A 23,746-nucleotide genomic window follows, 5' to 3' on the forward strand; every position below is an offset into this window, starting at 1 on the left:
TACCTTCTATATGTGTGCTAAATTTCATTGTGATCGGTTCAGTAGCATTTGCGTGACAGAGTAACAAACATACATATACAGTATACACATCCATTACAAACTTTTGCATTTATAATATTAGTAGGATAAGTAGGATAGGATTGCCTGGAAGAGTTTGCTTGCTAGTAATAAGGCCGCCTTCTGTGTTGTGTGTCCAGGTTTAAGTTTATTACACATTTGTTATGTTGACAGCACAATAAAGTGTTTTAAAATTTCAAGCTATACAAGAGCCCTTAGCAGCTTCAAGTTCAGAATAAAGTTCAGGTTTAGTGGTATCCAGATCAACTTGTTGCTTGATTGATGTGTTTGGCTTAATTTTATGAAAAAGTCTTTGTCTGTCTGGCAGTGATTGATCACAGAAAGAAAAAGTTACATATTTTTACTGATAAATCTCGAATTATGACTTATTTTACAGTGTTTCTGTTTTATAAAACAATTATTATAATATAAACTATATCGGTAAGGATGTGCAATTCGTTGCGCTGCGCTACCTGACGGGCGAGTGCAACTACGGCGGGCGCGTGACGGACGACTGGGACCGGCGCTGTCTCAATACTATACTGTACAAGTTTTATAACCCTCGTGCTATTGAAGAAGACAAGTATCCTTTGGATCCTACTGGTTGGTAAAAGAGGTCCCTCTGAGACTTCGCTGTCTGTATTTTTAAGCTATTGCATAGCTTCTATCGCGGGCCTTGAGCGCGGGGAACGAATCGAGAAATTCCGTAACGAAAAAATCTCACGCTCCCCACTCTGACGGGCGGAGGTGTGGCTTAAAGGCATAGCATACAATAGCAATAGCTTTACCGCGGCAGTCCCCGAGTGCCACACGTCTTTTTTTAGTTTGATCTTTTATCTGACTGCGAGTCAGAATCAAAAAGCAAACCAATTTTTTAGCTTGTTCTTAGTTCTTGTTTGTTTGTTTCATAATATACCTATAATCTTGTGAAATACGAATTAATTTATAGACACAAGTTATTTTTACCAGGTATATACCACATCCCAACACTACGCGAGCACGCGGACTTCATCGCGTTCGCGCGTTCGCTGCCGGTGGCCACGCCGCCGTCCGTGTTCGGCTTCCACTCGAACGCGGACATTACTAAGCACTTCCGCGAGGCTGAGGAGCTGCTCGGCACCGCTGTGCTCACGCAGGTGGGTGGAAGAACACACACACACGAAAATTCACGTTACATACACACACGCCTACACGCATAAAAGCGTACAAATAGCTACACGCATAGAATACACATAGATACATGAGTGCGCCACGAGTCACATACGTATACAGACACGAGATACACCTACTCACACGAATGCACACGCGCATTCACACACGTGCAGCTACATGTGCACACACACACACACACACACACATGTGCGTTCGCAGTCGCACACGCACATGCGCACATGTTGAGCTCGCGCACATACACTACACAAACACAGCGGAGAATCACACAGAAAAGCACACATTCTCAAATAGACACGTTGTAAAAAGACATAAAAGGCTTAGTGTATAATATGTCTTTTTAGTTGTAAAAAGACATATTATACACTATGTGTCTAATTATGCATAGAGAGACATTTACTAACACACAACAGAGAGAGAAAGAGAGAAAGAGACAAACACAAAACCATCATCATCATCAGCCCATATACGTTCCCACTGCTGGGACACGGGCCTCCTATGAGGGTACAGGCCATAATCCACCGCGCTGGCCAAGTGCGGGTTGGCGGATGACACATGTCGTCGAACTTTTTAATTCTTCGACATGTCGGTTTCCTCACGATGTTTTCCTTCACCGTTCGAGCAGTGGTGATGTTACAACATGCGCAGATAAATTGAAAAATCAATTTATTTCCTGCGCGCTCGCCTGGTCTCGAACCACGGACTTATCGATTCGAAGTCCGAGGTCTCACCACTGAGCCACCACTGCTCTAAAACACAAAACCATACCTTCTCCGTATTTATATTTTAACTTAGAGATTTTTATACAAACAGATGTAGTTTCCAAATAATAGTTTTTTTATTTCATTTTCCATTGTAATTTGCGCGTGGAAATGTCCTTTTCAATAATACATTCTCATATAAATTTTTCATAATTGTTGTAAAAAAGGTAATATTTGTTGGAATTGTTGGTAAAATAAATAAATACTTGCTTAATATTCCTCATTGAGTGTCTGATGTATCACGCTTCAAATATATTTTCCACTTTAAATAATTCAAATAGAACGTAAATTACAGTAGCTGTAGCCTGTAGCCTGTAGAGGATGAAATAATGTTAAGAATGTAGATTGTAATTTAATTTAGTTCTCTATACTGGGTATTGTAATTGTTTGACTGTGTATTCTGTTCCATTTGCCAATGCCGTCGGCGAACAAGGATCGTACGGTAAGTTGAGCTTGAGACTAATTTCATTACAATTCCTTTACTTTGAACAACTCATAACATATTTTTTATGCTCAAAGGATCTCCTCAAAGAATACTTGGTGAGTTTAAATGTTATTTCTGCGGAACGATTACACGCTCTGTAAATACGGCTCCGTTATTTTGCAGCTTTTTGTTTTGCAACTATTTTTAATTTTATTGCTTCTTTAATGTTTTTGGACAAGCTTAGTAATAATATTAAAAAAAAATTATAACTATTAATAGCTAATTATTCTCGATCGTATTCATTTGTTTTGTTCCTGTTTCTCATTTTACACAAAAAATCTAACCAATCCCACAGGATACTTCTAATAATATTTCAGTTTTAGGCGAGTTCTATCGAGCCTAGATCTAGCCTGCCTATTTAAGTATTTAGCCTATTTACCTACCACAAAATAAATGTAAAAATTGGTTGTCTGTAAAGTCGGTTTACTGACGATAACTGAACGTGACAACGATTGTGCTTCTTTGTCGCTCGTTCTGCGCCCTCTCTTGCACTTCAAGCCTTACATGGAACGCCTCAGAGCGAGGTAACGCCGCATGAGTCATGTTTTTTCGTGCGTGCAGACGGCTCTGTCGAATTATAAGACGTTGTCACGTCAAAAAAAGCAAAGTTAATTTTCTAAATTAAGTACATTCTTTTTAAAAATACATATTGAAACACAGAACAGTAAGAACATAATAGAAGTGCGATGTGGGCGTGGCCCACGTGTCACTAGTAAGGTAAGATCACCTAACTCGCTCTCAGTTGTGCGCAGAAAAATATTCGAGTCGGTTGTCAACTGTCAAACCTTATTTCCATATTTATTCATTATTTAGAGCGTGTTGTTCGGTATTAAGCGTGTCCCAGACAGCCGCGGCCTGCGGTGGCGGTGGCGGTGGCGGTCAGTTGGATGACTTGAAAGTTCTAGGAACGACATAGACACACGCGGCCTGGACGCGGTCACAGCGCGGCTTACCGCGGCCGCAAGCCCCGCCCCCTTCGCCACCGCTTCTGTGTGAATGAGCGCGCGGACATGAGGCGGTCATTACGCGATCAGTTGTAAATATTTGCAACAGGCCGCGTGTACCGCGTAAAATTATGCCTATAAACACTGAGTTATTTATTCAAACAGTGCAAAATTACCCAGTTTTGTATGATACATCACATAAAGACTATAAAAACAACAGAATTAAAAACAAAATATGGGACAGTATTGCTGAAATAATTGGACAAAGTGATGGTAAGCAAAAATTTTTATTAGATCTATGAATTAGTAGTTCTTACGCTGCTTAAGGAGTGTTATAAAAAAATAATCAGCAAAGCGTTCGCGAATTAAAAATGCATAGTTTGAGGATCTTCTACCGTTTGGCAAAAAATCTTCGAATCCATGTTCACGCTGTTCTTCAACGGGGTAATTAATATGTTCGGGGTTTCTTTCTATTAAAAAGTTGTGTAATACACATGCTGCCTTTACTACTAGTATTGACGTAGATACTTTCGTTTCCATCGGTCTGTGGAAAATATACCATTTGGCGCTTAAAATACCAAAGGCATTTTCAACCACTCTCCTAGCACGTCCTAGATTGGTGTTAAATTTTTCTTTTCTTTGGTCATACCGTGCCTGTGCTTCAGGGTATGGTCTCATCATATAAGAACTCAATGCAAATGCCTGATCTCCAATAAGAACACACGTCGTGCTTTCATTTTGGCCTGGTAGTGGTCTACTATTGGGTATATTAAATGTACCATTAGCTAGTTTTCTTCCCATCATTGACTCTTCAAAAATACCTCCATCACTATTTTTTCCATAACCACCTACATCAATACAAAGAAATTTGTAATACGGGCCAACAATTGCCAATAAAACAAACGAAAATTTTTTTAGGTAGGAAAAGTAATTGGACCCAGTTTTATCTGGACATTTTACAGTAACATGTTTTCCATCAATACTTCCACAGCAATTTGGAAATCGCCATTTTTCATTAAATCCAGACACAGAAACTTCCCAATCTTCTTGAGTTGGTTCACGCATATAAATGGGTTGCAAATGTTTCCATATACTTTGGCAAACTTCTTCAATAATTACACTAACGGTAGAAAATCCGATGCGAAAGCTATGACCAATGGTGCCAAAAGTGTCTCCGGTTGCCAGATATCTAAAACAAGTATTATTTATTTTCAGGAGACAGTTTAAAAAAACATTGGAAAAACTTGAGAGATGCCTATAGTAAGCATCTTCGATCATGCAAAACAACCACTGGACAAGCAGCAAAGCTTATCGATCGATATAAAACTTGGCCATGGGCTAATATAATGTCTTTTTTACGACAACACTTAGAATTTGCCGAGACTTCGTCAAATATTATTGATAACACTGAAGAAGCTAACACGCATGTGCATAGTCGGCGCAAACGGTCGTCTGACGGGTCTCAGACACAAGTTGATAAAGTTATAGAATTTATGAAAAACAATAGAGAAGACGAAGATGATACAGAGTTACTTTTTAAATCTTATGCAAAAAAGTTAAAAAAAATGTCTGATCGCCGTCAAGCCCTCGTAAAGTTTGAGATAGCCAAAATAATGTTGAAAGCAGAACTCGAAGAATCTCATGAGATGCAGTTAAAATCTGATGGAAGAAATTCGGAAAATATGGTGATGATAGTAGAGCAGCCTCTAAGTAGTGCTGGCTCATGTGTGAACGACTCAACATATATTATATCTTCACCATCTCCAGCTTCTGAAAGCCTCGATCCTTTGTTGCTTCTACCATCACATATTGAGTCATCGTACACCCAGCCATCATACAATCAGCCTCCGCACAAGCAGCCACCACCCAATCATGCATCACACAATCAGCCATCTTCAACATAATATATTATATCGTTACCATCTTCAGCTTCTGAAAGCGTCGATGCACCGTTGCCGCCATCATATAATCAGCCACCACGCAATCAGCCATCACATAATCAGCCATCACACAATCAGCCATCACACAATCAGCCACCGCTAACCCAGCCATTATTCACTCAGTCATCATCTTATACTCAGCCCTCACGCACTCGAACACAAATTAAAAAAAACTAAGAGATATTATGAACAATTTGGAAATAACTTCTAATATCTACAAGTAAAAGTTGTTAAAGTGAGAGTTACAAGTTTAAATTTTAAGTTATAAGATGTGTAAATATATACGATTTAATAAATAAGTAAAACTCATATCAAATCTTTTTTATTTTGTACCTACTTACCTTAGAGTAACAACTAATCGTTCTTCTGGTCCTATTGGTTCTCTCCAGTTCGTATGTTGTTTCTGTATATCTTCTTTTATAAGTTCTAAAATGTAATCAAAACATTTTGTACACATTCTGAAATATATATAAAATCTTTTTTCGTCCTTTCTTAGTACAGGATATAATGTCCAGAATTCCCCATATTGCTTCCGTTCTTTATTAATTTCATGGACCCACAATTCTCTTTTTCTGAAAAGAATAGCCAACATATTAAAATACGATGACGTTAGAAGATATTTTTTTTCTAAACTGTGCTTTTATTAACTACTTTGAACTTATTTACCTTTTTCTTTCATCTTCTTCAAGCGCCAATAAAAGCAATAAAACTTCGTTACGATTGGCCATTACTAACGTCCACTTGCAGGTGAGACTCGAGAGCTAATGTGCCGCCGTAGGTTAGAATGACCGCCACCGCGGCCGCGGCAGTGTATTGTTATCGCGGTCAAGCAAGAAGGCAACAGCAGATCGCCACCGCAGGCCGCGGCTGTCTGGGACACGCTTTAGAGTGGAAAAATGATAGCAGACGAAATAATATCAGCAATCGAGGCATTTCATACCATCGGTAAGTCTTATTTTAATTTATTTTAAATATATTTTATGTTACAACTTCGCTTGTCGTAATTTGTCAAAAATTTATAAAAATATTAAGTCAAAATGAACCTTAATCCATAAGAAATAAGTACTAATATAGATTGAACAGCAAACAAGACTTTCTGGAATATTATTGAAATAAACAAACGAATTTCGGATTAGTGATGCATGTGGCGCATATCGACAGTATCGATACTTTAGAAAAGACAAACATTTCAAATATTAAATTTTATTTTATTTTTCCTTAGCTTTCATTTGTCCTATTTATTTATAGATTTTCGAAAGAGCCTAATTTAAAAGAGAAATGGATAATAAATGCAACGTGACGAGTTAACTGGATGCCGAACAGCAATAAGCAGTCTAACAAAGGCCACCGATACATCAAACCTACGGCAGTTCCAAGATTTAAAATATTGCATATTTTCTGTTTGTTTTGTAAATATAGATTTATACTATTCTATTCCGTTTTTTATTTAAATATAATAATATGAAAAGACGTACTTAGTAGTAATAAACATACTCCAAAATGTGACACATTATCCTATACTCATATAATAGAAAGAAAAAAAATGCACAAAAATATATTTATTTGTGAATTATCGATAACAAGGCTGACATCCCTTAGAGCATAGCATCAGGTTATTGTCAAGTTAATGTCATTAATTTAGAGTGACACAAATTTCAACCTTATCTTTATGTGTAGAGGTTCAAAGTTATATGTATTGAAAACCAACGCCATCTGTTGTGGAATAGCTGAATGTTTTCGAATTTGGAATTTCTGAGCAAAGAGAAACAAAACAGCTAATATACCTAGGGATGTTATACTAAAATAAACCGTAACTTGGTTCGTTAGGGTACATATTGAAATGCTGAATTTATAACCTAAGTCAGTTTTTAATCAAATTAAGCTGTCCAATCAAAGGCATAGTTTACTTATAGTGTACTGTATAACTACCGGTTTAAATGTGTGGGTTTGGCGACACTGGTTTTCATACTAATGATGACATTATAGCACTTCTATTATGTTCTTACTGTTCTGTGTATTGAAATATGAGAAACTTTCAGTTATCAATAGATTATTCTTTTATATTTATTATTCTAATGTAAATCATGTTTTTGTGAATTGAGAAGAAATAAATCATTTATTTAGCGTAGCCTAAGCGACCCGCCTTGCGGCGGTACAAATGAGCACCGACGGACAGACGGCCGGCGGCTACCATTACTTTTATTAATTAGACAATATTTTGTTTTATAAATCCGCATTCTGTTCCGATTATACACATTTGTTCATAAATTGCATGATTATCAAAATTTGTGTCCATTGCCCTTCATAGCTTTGCATGTAAACATTTGACATAGTAAAATCAAAACTAGCTTTCCGCCGGCAGATTCGCTCACTTTGTCTAAAACCTAATAAATTATATACCTTCCTGGAGAATAACTATCTTATAAAAACACATCAAAATCCGTTGAATAGTCGGTACTAAAGATTGAAGCACACAGACACATAGACGACGGCGGAAAGCGACTTTGTTTTATACTATGTAGTGATGTACCACGCTTGCTTGCTTCTTTTCCTACCTACTTCGAACAACCTAACTCCTCCATACAATAGGACACTATGGCAGCGGGCGGAGCGGGAGCTACTCCCGAACAACAAGCGATGGCCATAGCAGAAGATGTGCTAGCCCGCTTACCGGCACAGATACTAACTGGTCCATCCCATGAGGGTGATATCAAACCCGCGGATATGACGCCAATGTCGATAGTGGTGATACAAGAGGCGGCAAGGTATGAGAGACTAGTGAACGTGGTGAGGAGCAGCTCCAGGGCTGTGATTGGAGCTGTGCAAGGTCTGTTATTTTGTCCTGTTCATAGGATTTAACGTTGACTTTGATATTTAGTTTTTGAAGCTTTCAAATGCTTTATAAATCTACATTTTTAAAGAATAGAATAATCGCTCCGGAATGGCAAAAAACGTGGGTTCGAATCCCACCTCGTGATCGAAGTTTTTCCTTTCTTTACAATTTAACGTATTTTTTGATGCTCGTTTCTCTACCTCTTTATAGAATATATTGCCATCAGTTTCACTCGATGTAGGAAAATTTTATCTAAAAATATTTTATATGGTTCTCTCCAATTATGGTAATTTGAGCAATATTCAAGACGATATAACCCCAGCTTACGTAGGCGTGTATTAGCCGCTATTTTTGGCTTCAAAGATTCGACTCTGTCAATTATATGGGGATCAATTCAGTAACACATATTATATTGAATCTTTTGCTATTGTATATAATACAAGCTCACAAATATTAAAGGTCGATTCCCCCATCCCGGTCTTCGATATTCTATGCGAAACTTTTTTTTGTGTTCATAAAATATTCAGCATTTTAACTGACAAATAAGTACTTAGGTAAGTAATACAGCTAACCAGGAGTTGTGAAACCATAAATAAGTATATTCCTAGGTGTGAGCGTCCTAAACGATATAACGGAGGAAGTGTTAACGAGCATGGTGCGCGGTCGCATCCCGGCGCTGTGGGCCGGCAAGAGCTACCCCTCGCTGAAACCGCTGGCCGCGTACTTTGACGATCTGCTGGCTAGGCTGCAGTTCTTGCAAGTTTGTGTTTTGTGTATTTAATGGTAGTGGGAAGTAGGGTTAAATTGTTTTTGTTTTTATTTCTCTTACAAAATTATAAAGAAAAATCATTTTGGAAACTTATAAAATCATATTGTGTGAAAACTTTGAGATCGTTGTGATTTTTTAAGTTTGGTTTAACTGAACACAAATTAATGTTAGAAATGCGAAAGTATAATTTAACTCAATGAAACTGTAACGAAAGAACTTCCTTTATTTCTTCAGAAAAAAACCTGTACGCAACTACTACGGTACACATACCATTGTGTATTATACGAATATTTCTTCGAATAAAACTATCATACTGTACCCATGGTGGTAAACAATCACTGTCCAATGAAATTAGGTAAATGGTATGGAAATTAGGTAAAATTAGGTAATGGTATACTTTTGTGACCATTTAACGTTACAAGCTTTAAAAAATCAAAGTAAAGTTAAAAAAAATCATGGCAATAAAAATAAGCTCAATTATCAAGTCGTGTCAGTTTACTCATAATTTCGCAGCTTCGTGCATTTCGTTGTGTGTGTGAGCCGTGCACGTGTAGTAGTAAGACTCAATACTTAAAATTGATGCACGTCAATTTGTAAACACGTCCTTAACCCATGTGATCGGTACAATAGTGTATACTTGTATCTCTTAGCACTGGCACCAGCACGGGCCGCCGGTGGTGTTCTGGCTGTCGGGCTTCTACTTCCCGCAGGCGTTCCTCACCGCCGCGCAGCAGAGCTACGCGCGCAAGTACCGCATTCCCATCGACCAGCTGGCCTTCCACTATGAGGTACATTATTTGGACTAGAGATGCTACTATTTTAGGGAAACTTAACTTTTAGGGAAAATTCTATAGTTTGATGTGTTTTTTGTGTTGAAGAACTTTTTTGTTAGATGAGAGTTTTCGTTTACAAATTAAGCATATAAATTTAAAATTCACAAATTGAATGTAAGGTGCCCAAAAAATAATGAGCACAAATTATATTTTGTTCTACACAAGCTATTTTGCTACTAAATGAGCACATTCTGTATTTCTCATCCTAAGTAAAAATTGGATATCGTAGCACTATAATGCGCATAGCACTAGCAAAAACTTTGCTGAAGTTTACATTCCCAACTGACAGATGAAAAGTACAAGCTTGCGCAAGTGAACTTCTACAAAATTAAGTAACTTGCGGAACTTGTTACAAGATGCACGCGTTTTGCTAGTGCTAAGGAGAACTTTTTAGCAAGCACAAAACATTTTAACAAAAATTTTGCAACTACCCGCATCTTCCGAATACCCAATCTGTAGGTCCAACGCACATTCACGCTGGAGGAGCCGCCGGAGGAGGGCGTGTACATCCGCGGGCTGTTCATGGAGGGCGCGCGATGGAACATGGACGACTACTGCGTGGACGAGTCGCACCCCACCGTGCTTTACGATGAGTTCCCGCCGGTATGGGACTTTGTTTTGTTTTAGGAAATAAGGGAAATATAACTTTAAGTTAATAGCATTTGAGAAATTTTTATTTTTTGCTCAGATTTCTAGAATTTCAAGCATAAATCTGCTGTTTTAAAAAGTGATTTTAGGTGTCATTTTAGGCCAGATCTTTTGCTGACAATGGAAAACCAGTGGATCAGTCATATCATGTATTTAATATCGTTTAAAATTTTCCATCATATGTACAGAGTGACTGGTGAATTACTTTTCCATCCGTTTTATAAAAAAATACGGATCAAGTTTAACGGATAGTTTACGGATCGTATGGCCACAGTAAGGATACCCAGTGTGATGGTGCACCGCCGCTGCCGCATAATCGAACCATTGGGATCAGTGGCAGAAGTGCGTGTCCACACATAATTTTTATTTGTTGAAAATGTAATAAAAGCAAATGTCTACATTTTTGACATATATATAACGGGAATCATTTGCTAAGTAATCTTTTACATTTTGGAGAGTAATTTACCAGTCATGTCCAGTACTTGTATATTATATGAATAGCATTCCTAACGTATATATTGGCCTATGCCAGGTGTGGTTGATCCCATTAAAGCGGGAGGACATCCCACAAGCGGTGTTCTACAACTGCCCGCTGTACAAGACGGGCGACCGGCGCGGCGTGCTGTCCACCACGGGCCACTCCACCAACTACATACTGTTCATGCGCCTGCCCACTGTGCACCCGCCCGATCATTGGATCATGCGCGGCGTGGCCTTGCTCACACAGCTGCCATTCTAAATTTATAGATATAAATTATACATGTTCTTATGATACATTTGTCGAAAAAAAAGAAAACAGAAAAAATTTAGAATATTAAATCAATCAAACAGGGTCCACACAGAGCGAGCGGCCTCGCGACGAAGTTGCTGCGCATGATAATAGTCACATAGCTAGCGCGGCAGCCTCTTTTGTATCGCTTCTGCGCAAACAGTCCGAGTTATTTGATCTTTCGAATAGGTAGGAGGCCAGGGTTAGCGCAGCAAATGATTGAGCACAATAAATAAAATCGGTCAAGTGTGAGTTAGACTCGCGACACTAAGAGGTCCCTAGAAATAAGCCAAAGAAGAAGCAACTGCAAAAAATGGTCATCCAATACAATATATGACCGCGCCAATCGTCGCTTTACTTCGGTTCCGTTCTGTAACTTGTTATTATAGCGACAATATAAATTCATGAATTCTGAAAACTCCAACTGCCTTACTATCACATTCATAAGATATACCCTCGTGACAGACAGACGGACATCGAATTATCAGTTATAAAACGGACCCCCGTTTTACTCTTTAAGAACGGAACCCTTAAACCGACATTCGTGATTCGGCCAAGCGACTCATGAGTGATGGCACACGCACTCTTTGCTTCTCGGCCGAGTCACGTGGACCCACCTACACAAAAGAATGGTGGCATATTCGATTAAAAGATTCTTGTTTATTTTTTTTTTCATTTGAATAATTTATTAGTTATTTAAAATAATCATATCTGTTATGTATAAATACTACTTATGGTACATCTAATTTTGTTCTTGTATTGTTAAATAATTATGTTTTAATGAAATAAATGACTGTTAACAAAATAATGATTTTTTTATTTTTTTCCCATATCTTCCCCTGAACTTTCAACAGTAAGAATTAAATATAATTTCATATTAATATAATGTAAGCAGTGACTTATCATTTTCAAATAAATGGAATTGGAGAAACAGGTGTTTACGGTAAAAGTACCGTATACCAACACGGAAATTTATAAAACAAAGCAAGAGGAAGTCCTCTCTTGTAATCTATCGAAGCTTTTTTCTCAATAGAAAACAATGTTGTTGAGTGCTTTAATGCTACTTAATACGCAGCTTTTGTCATGCCGCGCTACAGTGTATTCAAAATTTAGTTGAGCTGCCGAAGCCAACCCAAAGTTATCTACGAGTTAATGACGTGGAAGGTTTCTCATAGGGGTCAATGTCATTGCAATTTTATATTCGACTGAGGGAGCCCGTGGCCATGTCGGCCATTACGGACGCGGTGACTCGGAGTTTAAGCGTATTACGTTGCCCTGTCATTTAGCATGAAAAACCTCGCATCCCAGATACGGCATGTATTAAATAAGCGAGTGGGGGTGAAGGGACGTTATTCTAGGGCTGACGATTTGAATTCAACAACGATTTAAACCTAAATGCATGTACGCATAAAATATTTAACGAATTTCCTTTTATAATTATAATATACAACATCTCAATCTTATCATTGTTGCCATAACAAAAGCAGCTCTAATTTTGATCACAACATTGCTAGGACGAATGTGGGCGTGAATAATAAAATCTGCATTCATTTTGTGAATTGCTTTTCTCATCCATGTAATCGAACAAAGAAACTGAATGGTCCAAACAAATTTAAGAATATGTTGTTTGCAGGTATTTACTTCATAGTGGGATATCGATCTAGAACTTTTATAAATATTTCCGTTACTGAATTTGACGTGTCTGTTACAATATTATGGCTTTGTTCTGACATTTAATTTTCGTCACAGAGTAGCCCTAGCGCAGGGGGAATACGGGAGGCACTCGGTCTGGCTCGGCGTCGCCCCGGCAACGTGAGATATTGATCTGCGCGCGCGTCCCGCCCCCCGCGCCGCCCCCGCGCAGCTTCCCTGCCCCCCCTCTCGCCCCCCTCCACCCCACCCGCGCCCTTGATTCTGCACGGCCGCCGCCCTCTCACCCCATACAAATATGTACTTATTACACTTCACACTACATACTCTTGTAATCCAATGAAGAAAGGAGAATGGGCATTTTACTATGGAAGTCGGGCCTGAACACTTGAGTTGGACCAATACACATGAGATTTTGTTTTTATAATAGATCATAACACAATATACATAACGGGGAAAATAAATATAAAAAAATAATCAACCGGGTTTTTGTACAGTCACATCAAGTTTTAGTTTTTCATCAAGGTTTAGTTCTTTGTGTATATAATATTTTTTGCAATTAATAACTGTTATAAGAAAATGAGAATATCTTTATGTTACTCCAATTCACTTACAAAGACGTACTAATCTAATAACCGAAATACACTAATATTATGTTTTGTAACAGATACTTATACCGTGTTTATTATAATTCAACATAGTTAGACGTTCTTTATTGTGGTTAAACTCAGTCACTCCAGTGACAATTAGGTTTATATTTACTTCACTGGAATTAAAAACACTGTTTTTGTGCGCAAAATAATAGCCAAATAAATAAAACTTTTTGCCTTGACTGTACAACCCGGTTGATTCATTTTTTTATTTTATTTTTTTCGTTAGGTATGTGTAATGATCTATCACAAAAACAATATTTCGTGTGTATTGGTCTTAACCCAAGTTTCAGGCCCAATTTGACGCGTCCTCCTTTCACTTGTGCTTTTAAAATCACGTAAAACGAACCCCCTACTTTATACTTCCTAAATATAGTCGCGCTAGACTGAGTTTCATGAATTGCTTTATAAGTTCAAATAATTTATGCTGCGTAGGAGACAAAGCGCGCCCTACTTCTGTTTTACGTGTAGGTGTGATCTGCCTACGTCAAAATGTACACACGCTATGCAGTATTATAAAATCGAACCTTAGAATAAAGTAGTGTAAATATTATGTTCTAAGCTTCCATTTTGTTCATTAATATTATAAAAAAAGTTTCATTAAAAATCGCTATAAGAGAATTATAAAAAATACTTACCTACACCAATCTACACTGGCTGTGACAAACACACAAAGGTGTGAAAAGGTGACGAGGGAGATAAATTATTATTTTCCCAGAAGAATCTAGAAATAAGAGAGAGAAACACTCGGCGTATCTATTGGAAGGAGGTATAATGTAGTGGAAAATTTTGGGTATGAGGTAGCCGCAGACAAAGGTATAATCTCAGTTACCTACGTATCACTCTGAGTAGCTAGCTCTAGTAGCGTAGCAAAAATATATAACTGAGATTTTGGAAGAATTTGCCTTTTTAGGGTTCCGTAGCCAAAATGGCAAAAACGGAACCCTTATAGTTTCGTCATGTCCGTCTGTCCGTCTGTCCGTCTGTCCGTCTGTCACAGCCGATTTACTCGGAAACTATAAGTACTACAGTGATGAAATTTGATGGGAATATGTGTTGTATGAACCGCTACAAAAATATGACACTAAATAGTAAAAAAAAGAATTGGGGGTGGGGCCCCCCATACATGTAACTGAGGGATGAAATTTTTTTTTTCGATGTACATACCCGTGTGGGGTATCAATGGAAAGGTCTTTTAAAATGATATAAAGTTTTCTAAAAAACATTTTTCTTAAAGTGAACGGTTTTTGAGATATCAGCTCTCAAAGTCGTAAAAAGTATGTCCCCCCCCCTCTATTTTTATAACTACGGGGTATAAAATTCTAAAAAAAATAGAGGTGATGCATGCTAATTAACTCTTTCAACGATTTTTGGTTTGATCAAAGTATCTCTTATAGTTTTTGAGATAGGTTGATTTAACTGTAATTTATTATATTTGCTGCTACGGAACCCTTTGTGCGCGAGCCCGACTCGCACTTGGCCGGTTTTATTATGTATGAATACATTATAATACACGTAGCCATGGTTCAAACATATTATTAAGAGGTTGGAGTCAATATTGTTAACTATGTAAATTTTAAGTAAGTTCCTATTGTAAGTTTAAACAAAATTGAAAAAGATTGTGTGTAGTTCGTTTTGGTACATATGGTTAATAGTTAGGTAGGTACCTTATAATAAACATAGCAATTAAGAAATCCATAAATTTCATTCCAATTTGAGTCCAAACATTTGATTTTCATGTAATAAATATTATTTAAACTCAAGGCTATTTCCACTAGTTACTAATGTATAATATAATAAAGGCTGGACTGCATATATTTTACTATTATGTATATACCTAAATAGGTAAAATATATATCTATGAAGAAAATTCTATGAAGTGTATGGCAATTGGCAAAGTCAATGTTTAATTATATATAATTACAATCCAGTGTTTAAAAACATATTAGGTAAGTATATAGTATTTTCAAATGACTTAAAATGGAGGCGGTTCTCAATTCGACTTTTTTATGGCTTCACCTCAGAATTTTCGCCTGGGTGAACCGATTTTTTTACCGTAGATGTCACGTAGCTTTGAAATATGACAGTGACTAGTAGTGAAATAATCCATACTTCCATACTACTATTATGAATGCGAAAGTAACTCTGTCTGTCTGTCTGTTAATGTCTGTCTGTCTGTCTCAATCACGCCTAAACTACTGAACCAATTTGCATGAAATTTGGTATGGAGATATTTTGATACCCGAGAAAGGACATAGGCTACCTTTTATTGCGAAATATGTACGACGGGCGAAGCCGGGGCGGACCTCTAGTAATACATAATATCATCACCATTTTAATGAAAGGAACCTGAATATTATGTATATGAAATAGAATAGTCATCTAATTTGCCCATTATAAAATGTATTTATACCGACTAAGCTCATCTTTGTTTCTCATTTTGAAAATAGGGAAGCAATAAGTCACCAGTGCAATTAGAAATCTCTGTAGCATGTCAACTGTAAACCTTCGTAGCATAGTCTATTCTGTAGCTCTCTCAGGTTAAATTGATCATGGACAATGCTTTAGTGTTCAGAGTACAATTAAGCTGTTATATGTAACTATCTAAGATATTTACTGCAAAATACAAGTTCTTCATTTAAATATAAATACAAATGATTTAACAGTTTAAAACAATTTTAAATGAAAATATCAGACAGGTAGAGTCACATCACATCGTTGTTATTTTACTGAAGAATAGCTAGAGATAATATATATATTATTATCTTGGTGTTCAATATAATAATATAATTTTCAAAATTATTTATTTTCAAATACAAAATAAGAAAGCAATTTTATTTAGATGATGATTTCATCTTACAAATAAAAGATAATTTTGATCAAAAGATAATCGCTAATTAAATTTACTCGCCACGGCTCACTACTGAGTTACTATAGGTGCTTTTCAGTTTATTTTCCGAGAGGCTGAGGGGTGGCTCCCGATACCTGCGTCCAATTTGCCCGTTGCTATGACGAGAGACATGCTATTATCTCAGCGAGAGTATTGTATTTCATTTAGAACGTTTGAGAGGAATTAATTAGCCCGCCAACTCGACCTGTGATTGAAACACGTTGGTGTATCTAATTGAAATTGTTAGCAGTTGTTCTTTGTTCACGTTTTACACAGGTTTCACGTTGAAATACCTAGATTTAATTTATAACATCAAAAGCAGTATATTTTAAAAGAACTTTAGCTATGTTTATTTGCACTACAGATCATTATACCTATATAACTTTTTGAATATTATGTTAATAAAAAACTTACATAAAATATTGTAACACATTTTATATACCTAGGCAACTATGTAAAATTATTATAAATGGTCAAACGCAGTAAACCAAGTTCTTTTATAAACGCTACGTAAACAAGCCAACTCATCACCATGCAAAATGTTAAACTTTCTTTGGCTTTCCAACAAAATTGGAGAAAAACAAACAGTTCGTGTTATTTTTGCATTTAATTTCTATATTTTACTCCGTCCACAAACTTCACAACTGTTCGTGTTCTTTCCGCTATCCAAATAAACGTTCGACCCTTTTAATTGAATGATATACGTTTCAATGCTTTCAACCTCCGCTTTTATTTTCCTAATATATTTGGTAACATTTCCTTTGAAGAGTTATAATATTCACAAATCATTTGTGAATGCTCAAGGTTCTGAATAAAAATGACAAAAAGAGGGACAATTCAAATAAGCATGAATTTGTAGCTATGCAAAGTTAGATTGCTTCCTTAAAAGCTCATGTGACGACATTGAAATGATACTATGATATATTGTAATCGGAACAACAGAAACTTTTTTAATCCTACAAGCAATCAACTGGACCCTAGATATACTATACCTTAAATTTCAATTGTAATTTATTTCTGAACAAATGCTTAACGATAATATTATTTTATAAATGTTGCATAAATACGAACTATGTATAAGCTTTGCGGTTAGCATGTCGTAATTAAAAACTCGTTTATCTCAAAAATCCATTTTGAAATGCGGTTTCGTTCGTTTGTAAAATAATTACATTCGAAACCGCTGGTATTAATGTGTTTAAGCCGAGGGAAATGTAATGAATTACGGTTCAGTTTTGTTTTATATTTTTAACGTTATAGAATTGTATTTAAAGAATAAATGAAACAATAAAATAAATTAAATTAAGTAAGTACATATTATGCGTAACCTATAGGTAGGTATTACCTACTTTATACACTAATAAATTGGCGAATAGAATTGATAGTAGATGCATACCCATTATTAGATATTTACTTATGATAAAGCACTCGTAGTAGTCTGCCATATTATTGCAAGCAATAGATGCTCGGATATAATTTACGTAGGTACTAGCAGATTTCCTTTGATATTGGATTACGGGCCCCATAGAGAGCTAGCCCGAACTGCGCCACCCCACAATACCCCAACGCACATACAAATGCATACAGGTGTATTTATTAACCCAAAACAGTTCGGTTTTCGCATTATGTGTGTTCATCATCGCTAACGTGTGAATCATTGTTTAATTGAAGCTGCGCAGGGAGCGGGCGGGAACGCATCGATCGTCTCCCGTTGCCATGACTACGCTCCCCGTTCTCACCGCCCGATTCATTTGTAATCATTTGTTTCGCGACCATCGAATAATGGTGCTCGTCAAACAGCGCGAATTTGATGAATTACTATCAGGTACATAACTGTAACACGCGACGCTGTGTGCATGTACCACAGCGTGGGACGACCTTTATCGAAAATTTTCGAAGCGTAAGATGTAATACGGCACACGAGCCGCTCAAATGGTTCCCAATCAAGTAGAAAGAACGATATTTTCAACTTTTGTAATTCTGATTTTGCCCTTAATAAAGTTTGAAGAGATTTATTTTTCGATGTTTTATTACAATCAAATTATTTTATTTATTTATTTCTCCTCACAATCCCTAGTTACATAACTTAATCAAGATACATACAAAATCGTTTTTATTTTAAAGATATGTTTTTCAAGACATGAAAAGAATACAAAAACTTTTATCATGAAATATTACTTCTGATCATAAAAAATGGTTTATGTTATTTGCTACGGTCATAGGATAATATAATATAATTCTTTTAACATTGTATGGAAAAGATAAACACTAGAAAGTGAGCTATAAAGATGGGACACCTAATAAAGAACATAAATTCAGTGAGCCGCAAAACACACAAACCCTTCACCGACGAATTCATATCATTTGACTGGCTCAGAAAAAATAGTATTAGATTAATATAAGCCATCTTTTTAAATAAATTATTATTATGTAAGCAAGTAGGTAACAGTTTTCTAAAAAAATATAGACATCTCGCAGTAAACTATACACGAAAAGTAAAAATGTAGAACACCAATTTATTCGAGTATATTAAAAACTCTTGAGCGAGTCGTTACCGTACTTAGTTTTTAATGATTACGTACTGTATTTTTACGAGCTACGGCGGCGAAGCTACGCCGTAGCCCCTTGAGTTTGAACAAGCTCTCGCACAATGATGTAAGGACGTGTATTAATGCAGTGTGCGTATTTTGATTAAATTTACATTATTTCTCCCATGCAGTTGGTTTTATCGTTTCATTTAAAAAAAGAGCACTTAAATTTTGATCAGCTACAAAAAATAAACCCTTAGAATAAACCTAAAATAAAAATGCATATAAAACCAAATTAAAATTCCATGAACTAACATTTTTGTTTATTTTAACTCCCTGCGCTAGCCTGTCAGCTTGCAACTATGTTGAAATTTTCGATAACATGCATTCAACGTTGGAGCGGAAATTTCTGTTATGCATAGAAGAGGTTGCACAAAATAAAATATTCGAGCTTCGCAAAGCAGCTTCAATGTTCGTGAGCATAATAGAATTTCAATTTTTCTCTCTTTTTACACATACCTTCGATACCTTCATACGATCTTGAAAATTTAGAATTTCGTGTAAAATAGCTTTTTAAATAGGATTTATCATGCCGTTGTGATATTTCATCTGTAAAATTTATTATGGACTTGCTATCATCCATTTGGTAGAAAAGGGATTTAAATCCCACCCCTACCTACCTCATACCTTGATTAAAACTCAATAATATTTTGAATAATGATTCTATTAGAATTGGTATATTGGGAAAATTTGAATTTGTAATTTGCAGCATTACCTCTAATTACCTATCCATACTAATATTATAAATGCGAAAGTAACTCTGTCTGTCTGTCTGTCTGTTACTCAATCACGCCTAAACTATTGAACCAATTTTCATGAAATTTGGTATGGAGATATTTTGATACCCGAGAAAGGACATAGGCTACCTTTTATTGCGTAATATGTACCACGGGCGAAGCCGGGGCGGACCACTAGTAGTCATATAATTCCATAAATTAATAAACGTAGAACTGGTCACTCAACAAATTGGATATCTACGAGTATGTTGATATAAAATTATGATTACTAGTTATTGTGATGTATTTATATTATATTAAATTATTTTCCTAATCAGTCCTTCAAATTTAACTGATGAAGGAAGTTCTTTTTCGGTTCCCCGTTGCTTAATAAAACTACGAAGATTAAGTCTCAAAGGTTTTCTTATTAATTATCCTCGATCAGACTACAAAAGATATAAAAAGCGTACCTACCGCGGTCGTAAGCTGGGGTGACGAACAGCGGGCGAGAGCCTGGCAAAGTGTTGGGTTTTCTCGAATAATTTTAATAGAAGTTCTGTGTGGGTCGTAGCGAGGGAGGGTGCGGTCGGGTGGAGGGAGGTCGCAAAATGAGATTTCCTTTGAGCCGGAGCGCGGCGGTGACCGCGACCAGCTTCGAATCGTGTCCCTCATATATCATGCGACGCACTCATGTACATTTCATAATATACGTCGGGCCCGCTCTCGCCTTGTGTAACACTCGCACACTTTTACTTCCATTATTAATTGCAGTGTCCGAGCTTTTTCGCTATATAGTTTGCATGTGTTTCTTTCTTTGTGCTGTTGTTTGAGATATTCATATAATTGGTACATTTAAAATAAACAAAGAGAGTGTAGATAATATTCAAAATTTAAATTAGTAAATTATATAAATATTAAAACGCAGAAATGAATTGACAGTGTATTAAACTAACTCTAGACCTAACCTTATTTAAAAAAAAGTCTTATTTATCGTTTATCCATTGCGCGATAAGCTTTATAAGCTCCTAGCAGGAGAGCAGATAATTGTTTTTACTACAGACAATGATGTAGTAATAAAGCGGTCTCAAGGCGCTATTTATCGGTGTGTCCCAGTTGACTTCCGTAAAATCACACAGAGCCCACCTCCCTGCAGCCCCCTCGTGTCATCAAGAGGGCCATTAGAGACAGTATCGGAGGGAGATCCCACTCAATCACGGATGTCCATCTCGGTGTATAGCCGCTGCCCGCCGGCGTTTTAATTTGACTCCGCATCCCATGGCTCTCTGTTTGTAATTATGAAATTGACGCCATATTTACGCTTAGCCAGCCGATACATTTACTCTTTATTATGCTTCTGATGTATGGTCGACTAAAAGATTGTTTATTAGGTACAAACGTTATAGCAATGAATAACTTTTAATATAATATACATTAATTATGATAATTAGTATACATACTGGTAATTGAAAAATTATCTTGTTGGTTAACTTTTGATTGTCAAGTGTTTACATATTATACAAATAGTAGCTGCTCACCCTGCTGCTGCATCTCTTAGTAAGAGAAGCAATCTCTTACAAATTTTGATTAGATTTTGTCCTAATTCAAGAGGAGAGAGATCCCACAAATTAAAAATCATTAAAGTTGTATCTGTTTGTGAGTTATAATTTGTTAAGCTGGACTTCCTTTGAGATTTCTACCTAATTTGAAATACGCAAAGTGAGAAGTGATTATAACTATAATACTACATAACAAACCAATACTAATACTTATATGTAGTTTACACAACTTACCTATGTGTCGGTTATGTGGAAGTTCTATAAGTTATTCGATGCTCGGTGGAGGCTTAACTGGCAGAGTTGGACTTCTGGGGTAAGTTTACTGCACGTTTTATACTAGTTTTCCATCCCTACATGCCGCCGACGGGGGAGAACAATTTCTATTAGTTTTAAAATGTGTTACAAGGTAAACTCCTACTTTTATTAAAATTTACTTTTAAAAGTTTAAAATTAAAAAGTTTAAACCATTTCAACATAAATTTCTTTATCTTATAATATTATTTCAAGATCAAAATCGGTCTGATTATCAGATTTAGGGAGAAAAACGAACAATATTTAAATATTATATATATTGCTTATTAGATACAAATTCCTCTAAAATTCTAAATTGTTGATTTAAATTTAGAATGTTAGTGACTTTTTCTATTGATCTACGAAAACCAAGCCGATAACATTATTATTTTTGTAGCAATTTAATGTTCATTCACTTATCTGTACACCCTCAAAAGTGGATGTATTACATTGTTAGTGTTTGTGAAAAAATGTATCGCATATTTTTCTAAACGAATGAAAAAGAAAACAGAGTAAAAGAAATACGGCATACTAAAAAGATACTCTTTTCATGTGGCTATTACGGAAATGAAAATTGGTGTATGCAGGACGTATAATTATTGTAAAGGCTCTTAAGTCTAAGTGAATTGTAAATTATGGGAAGGCATTGCAATCCACTTGAATTTCACAATATTCCGTGTAACTCCAGCTGCGACCTCGATCAATTTTCTAAAGTGTCGTAGCTCACAAAGGATCATCCGAGCGACGCAAATAAGATTTGTTTTACTTTTACAGTGAATTAAAGTCAGGAATTAGATGAAGACAGCAAAAGCTAAAGTGCAGAATAATTTAGTTCTTTGATTTTTAAATTAAGTGCATCTCGTATTTCTTAGGATTACTACGTTACGATAAAATGCAGTATTATGCTACATTAATCAATATTTTGTTGATTTATATCTATCACAAGAGCTTCAATTTTCACAAAACCTTATAACTTTAATGAGTAGGTATTGCATCGAAGCAATATGAAAAGGTTATGAAACATAATTCGTGTATTTTAATATTATTTAGATTGTAAATTACCAAAAAAAACATATTATAACACTATAATATCACCCACACTCCAATTTAAATTTATTGTGTTCCTCGTGTAGCTCTTATTCATTAAATTTTGTTCCAGAAAGTTCTATTATGTGTCACAAATGATATGCGGCAGAAAAGTAGAGTTGCATCGCACGACTACCAATTATTTCCACTCCCATGCACTAGGTGACTCTGAAAAAGTTTAACTTTACTCCTATATCAAACTTTTTCGTGACAAATATCACATTTGAGTTTCCACTTTATATTTAGTAAAATACCAAAAAAAGTGTAATAGGTATGTGTAAGTTGTTTAGAATCAAAATATGTGCACGAACGATTAAAGTTTTCATAATAGGTAGATAAACTCCAAATTATATATTAAACAGGTACCTAATGGAAAATATATTTCGGCAAGTAAATATAGACGTTTCGTAAACAACTGGAGCGTAATTTGATCTAACAAATTATTCATTTATTACTTTATATTAAGCCTTGGCTGTCACCATGGCGACGAGCTCTGCCCGGGCCGCTGGAAGCCTCCGCGCCTCGTGTTAATTCACCTGTCTACCACGCACACATACAGAGCTACCTGTCCTGTCGCTCGCTACATACACGCACATGTTACACGCTTCTATGCACTTACAGGCTCGGGTTCTGGGCGGTTTCAGATGCGACTCTATTGCAACGCGCAACAGTTGTATTTGTAACGGCTGCATCGTCTCGCCCGGCTCAGAGCGCGAGCCCCGCTAGTTGAGCCCGGCTGCAGCCGCCTGTAAAGTAACTGCATCGGAAGCGAAGCAGTCACTTCAGAGATTGCTCCGACCTCAGGCCATAGAATTTTAACCCGTTTTAGCCTTTATGTTTTCCGCTAGTTTTCCTTTCTCACTCAGTGAAAATTCAATTCAAATGGCTTTATGAGATGTCGCGTAGTGTTGTGTTCCGACTTCAATTTGAGGTTTGTAAAATTTGTTTAAGTAACAGATGAATGTACGATGTTATCGCAATTAAGGTACTAAGATGATCGTTTCAAAACATTGGCAATATTCCAACTTACCCTTGATTTAAATCGAGAGAATTGTAAAGTACTAAACCAAACTTTTCTTTGAACGTATGAAGATAGAAATGACTAAACAGACTG

General features: G+C 36.3%; 3 protein-coding genes across 3 annotated transcripts in view; 2 read left to right on the forward strand and 1 right to left on the reverse strand.

Moving 5' to 3' along the window:
• The window catches only part of LOC123705898 (dynein axonemal heavy chain 7), a 51,489-nt gene extending 39,637 nt beyond the window's left edge, over positions 1 to 11,852 (forward strand). The window contains exons 68-76 of the mRNA XM_045654986.1: positions 504 to 660; positions 1,027 to 1,193; positions 2,422 to 2,430; positions 2,508 to 2,528; positions 7,946 to 8,183; positions 8,798 to 8,949; positions 9,609 to 9,746; positions 10,251 to 10,394; positions 10,972 to 11,852. Of these exons, the coding sequence (XP_045510942.1) occupies positions 504 to 660; positions 1,027 to 1,193; positions 2,422 to 2,430; positions 2,508 to 2,528; positions 7,946 to 8,183; positions 8,798 to 8,949; positions 9,609 to 9,746; positions 10,251 to 10,394; positions 10,972 to 11,178 (1,233 nt within the window). The 3' untranslated portion in view covers positions 11,179 to 11,852. The remainder of the gene's footprint in view (positions 1 to 503; positions 661 to 1,026; positions 1,194 to 2,421; positions 2,431 to 2,507; positions 2,529 to 7,945; positions 8,184 to 8,797; positions 8,950 to 9,608; positions 9,747 to 10,250; positions 10,395 to 10,971) is intronic.
• LOC123705897 lies at positions 3,326 to 5,367 on the forward strand. Its single transcript, XM_045654985.1, has 2 exons — positions 3,326 to 3,689; positions 4,632 to 5,367. Exons 1-2 carry the CDS (start codon positions 3,548 to 3,550, stop codon positions 5,318 to 5,320), a joined length of 831 nt encoding a protein of 276 aa, XP_045510941.1. The 5' UTR covers positions 3,326 to 3,547; the 3' UTR covers positions 5,321 to 5,367.
• On the reverse strand, positions 3,685 to 6,134 carry LOC123705895 (protein ALP1-like). Its single transcript, XM_045654981.1, has 3 exons — positions 6,023 to 6,134; positions 5,698 to 5,928; positions 3,685 to 4,605 (listed from the first exon to the last, which is right to left on the reverse strand). The coding sequence occupies exons 1-3, from the start codon at positions 6,082 to 6,084 to the stop codon at positions 3,720 to 3,722; spliced, it is 1,179 nt and encodes a 392-aa protein (XP_045510937.1). The 5' UTR covers positions 6,085 to 6,134; the 3' UTR covers positions 3,685 to 3,719.
• Positions 11,853 to 23,746: the final 11,894 nt, after the last annotated feature.

The sequence above is a fragment of the Colias croceus genome, chromosome 3, assembly GCF_905220415.1.
Source record: "Colias croceus chromosome 3, ilColCroc2.1".
NCBI classification, from domain to species: Eukaryota; Metazoa; Arthropoda; class Insecta; order Lepidoptera; family Pieridae; genus Colias; species Colias croceus.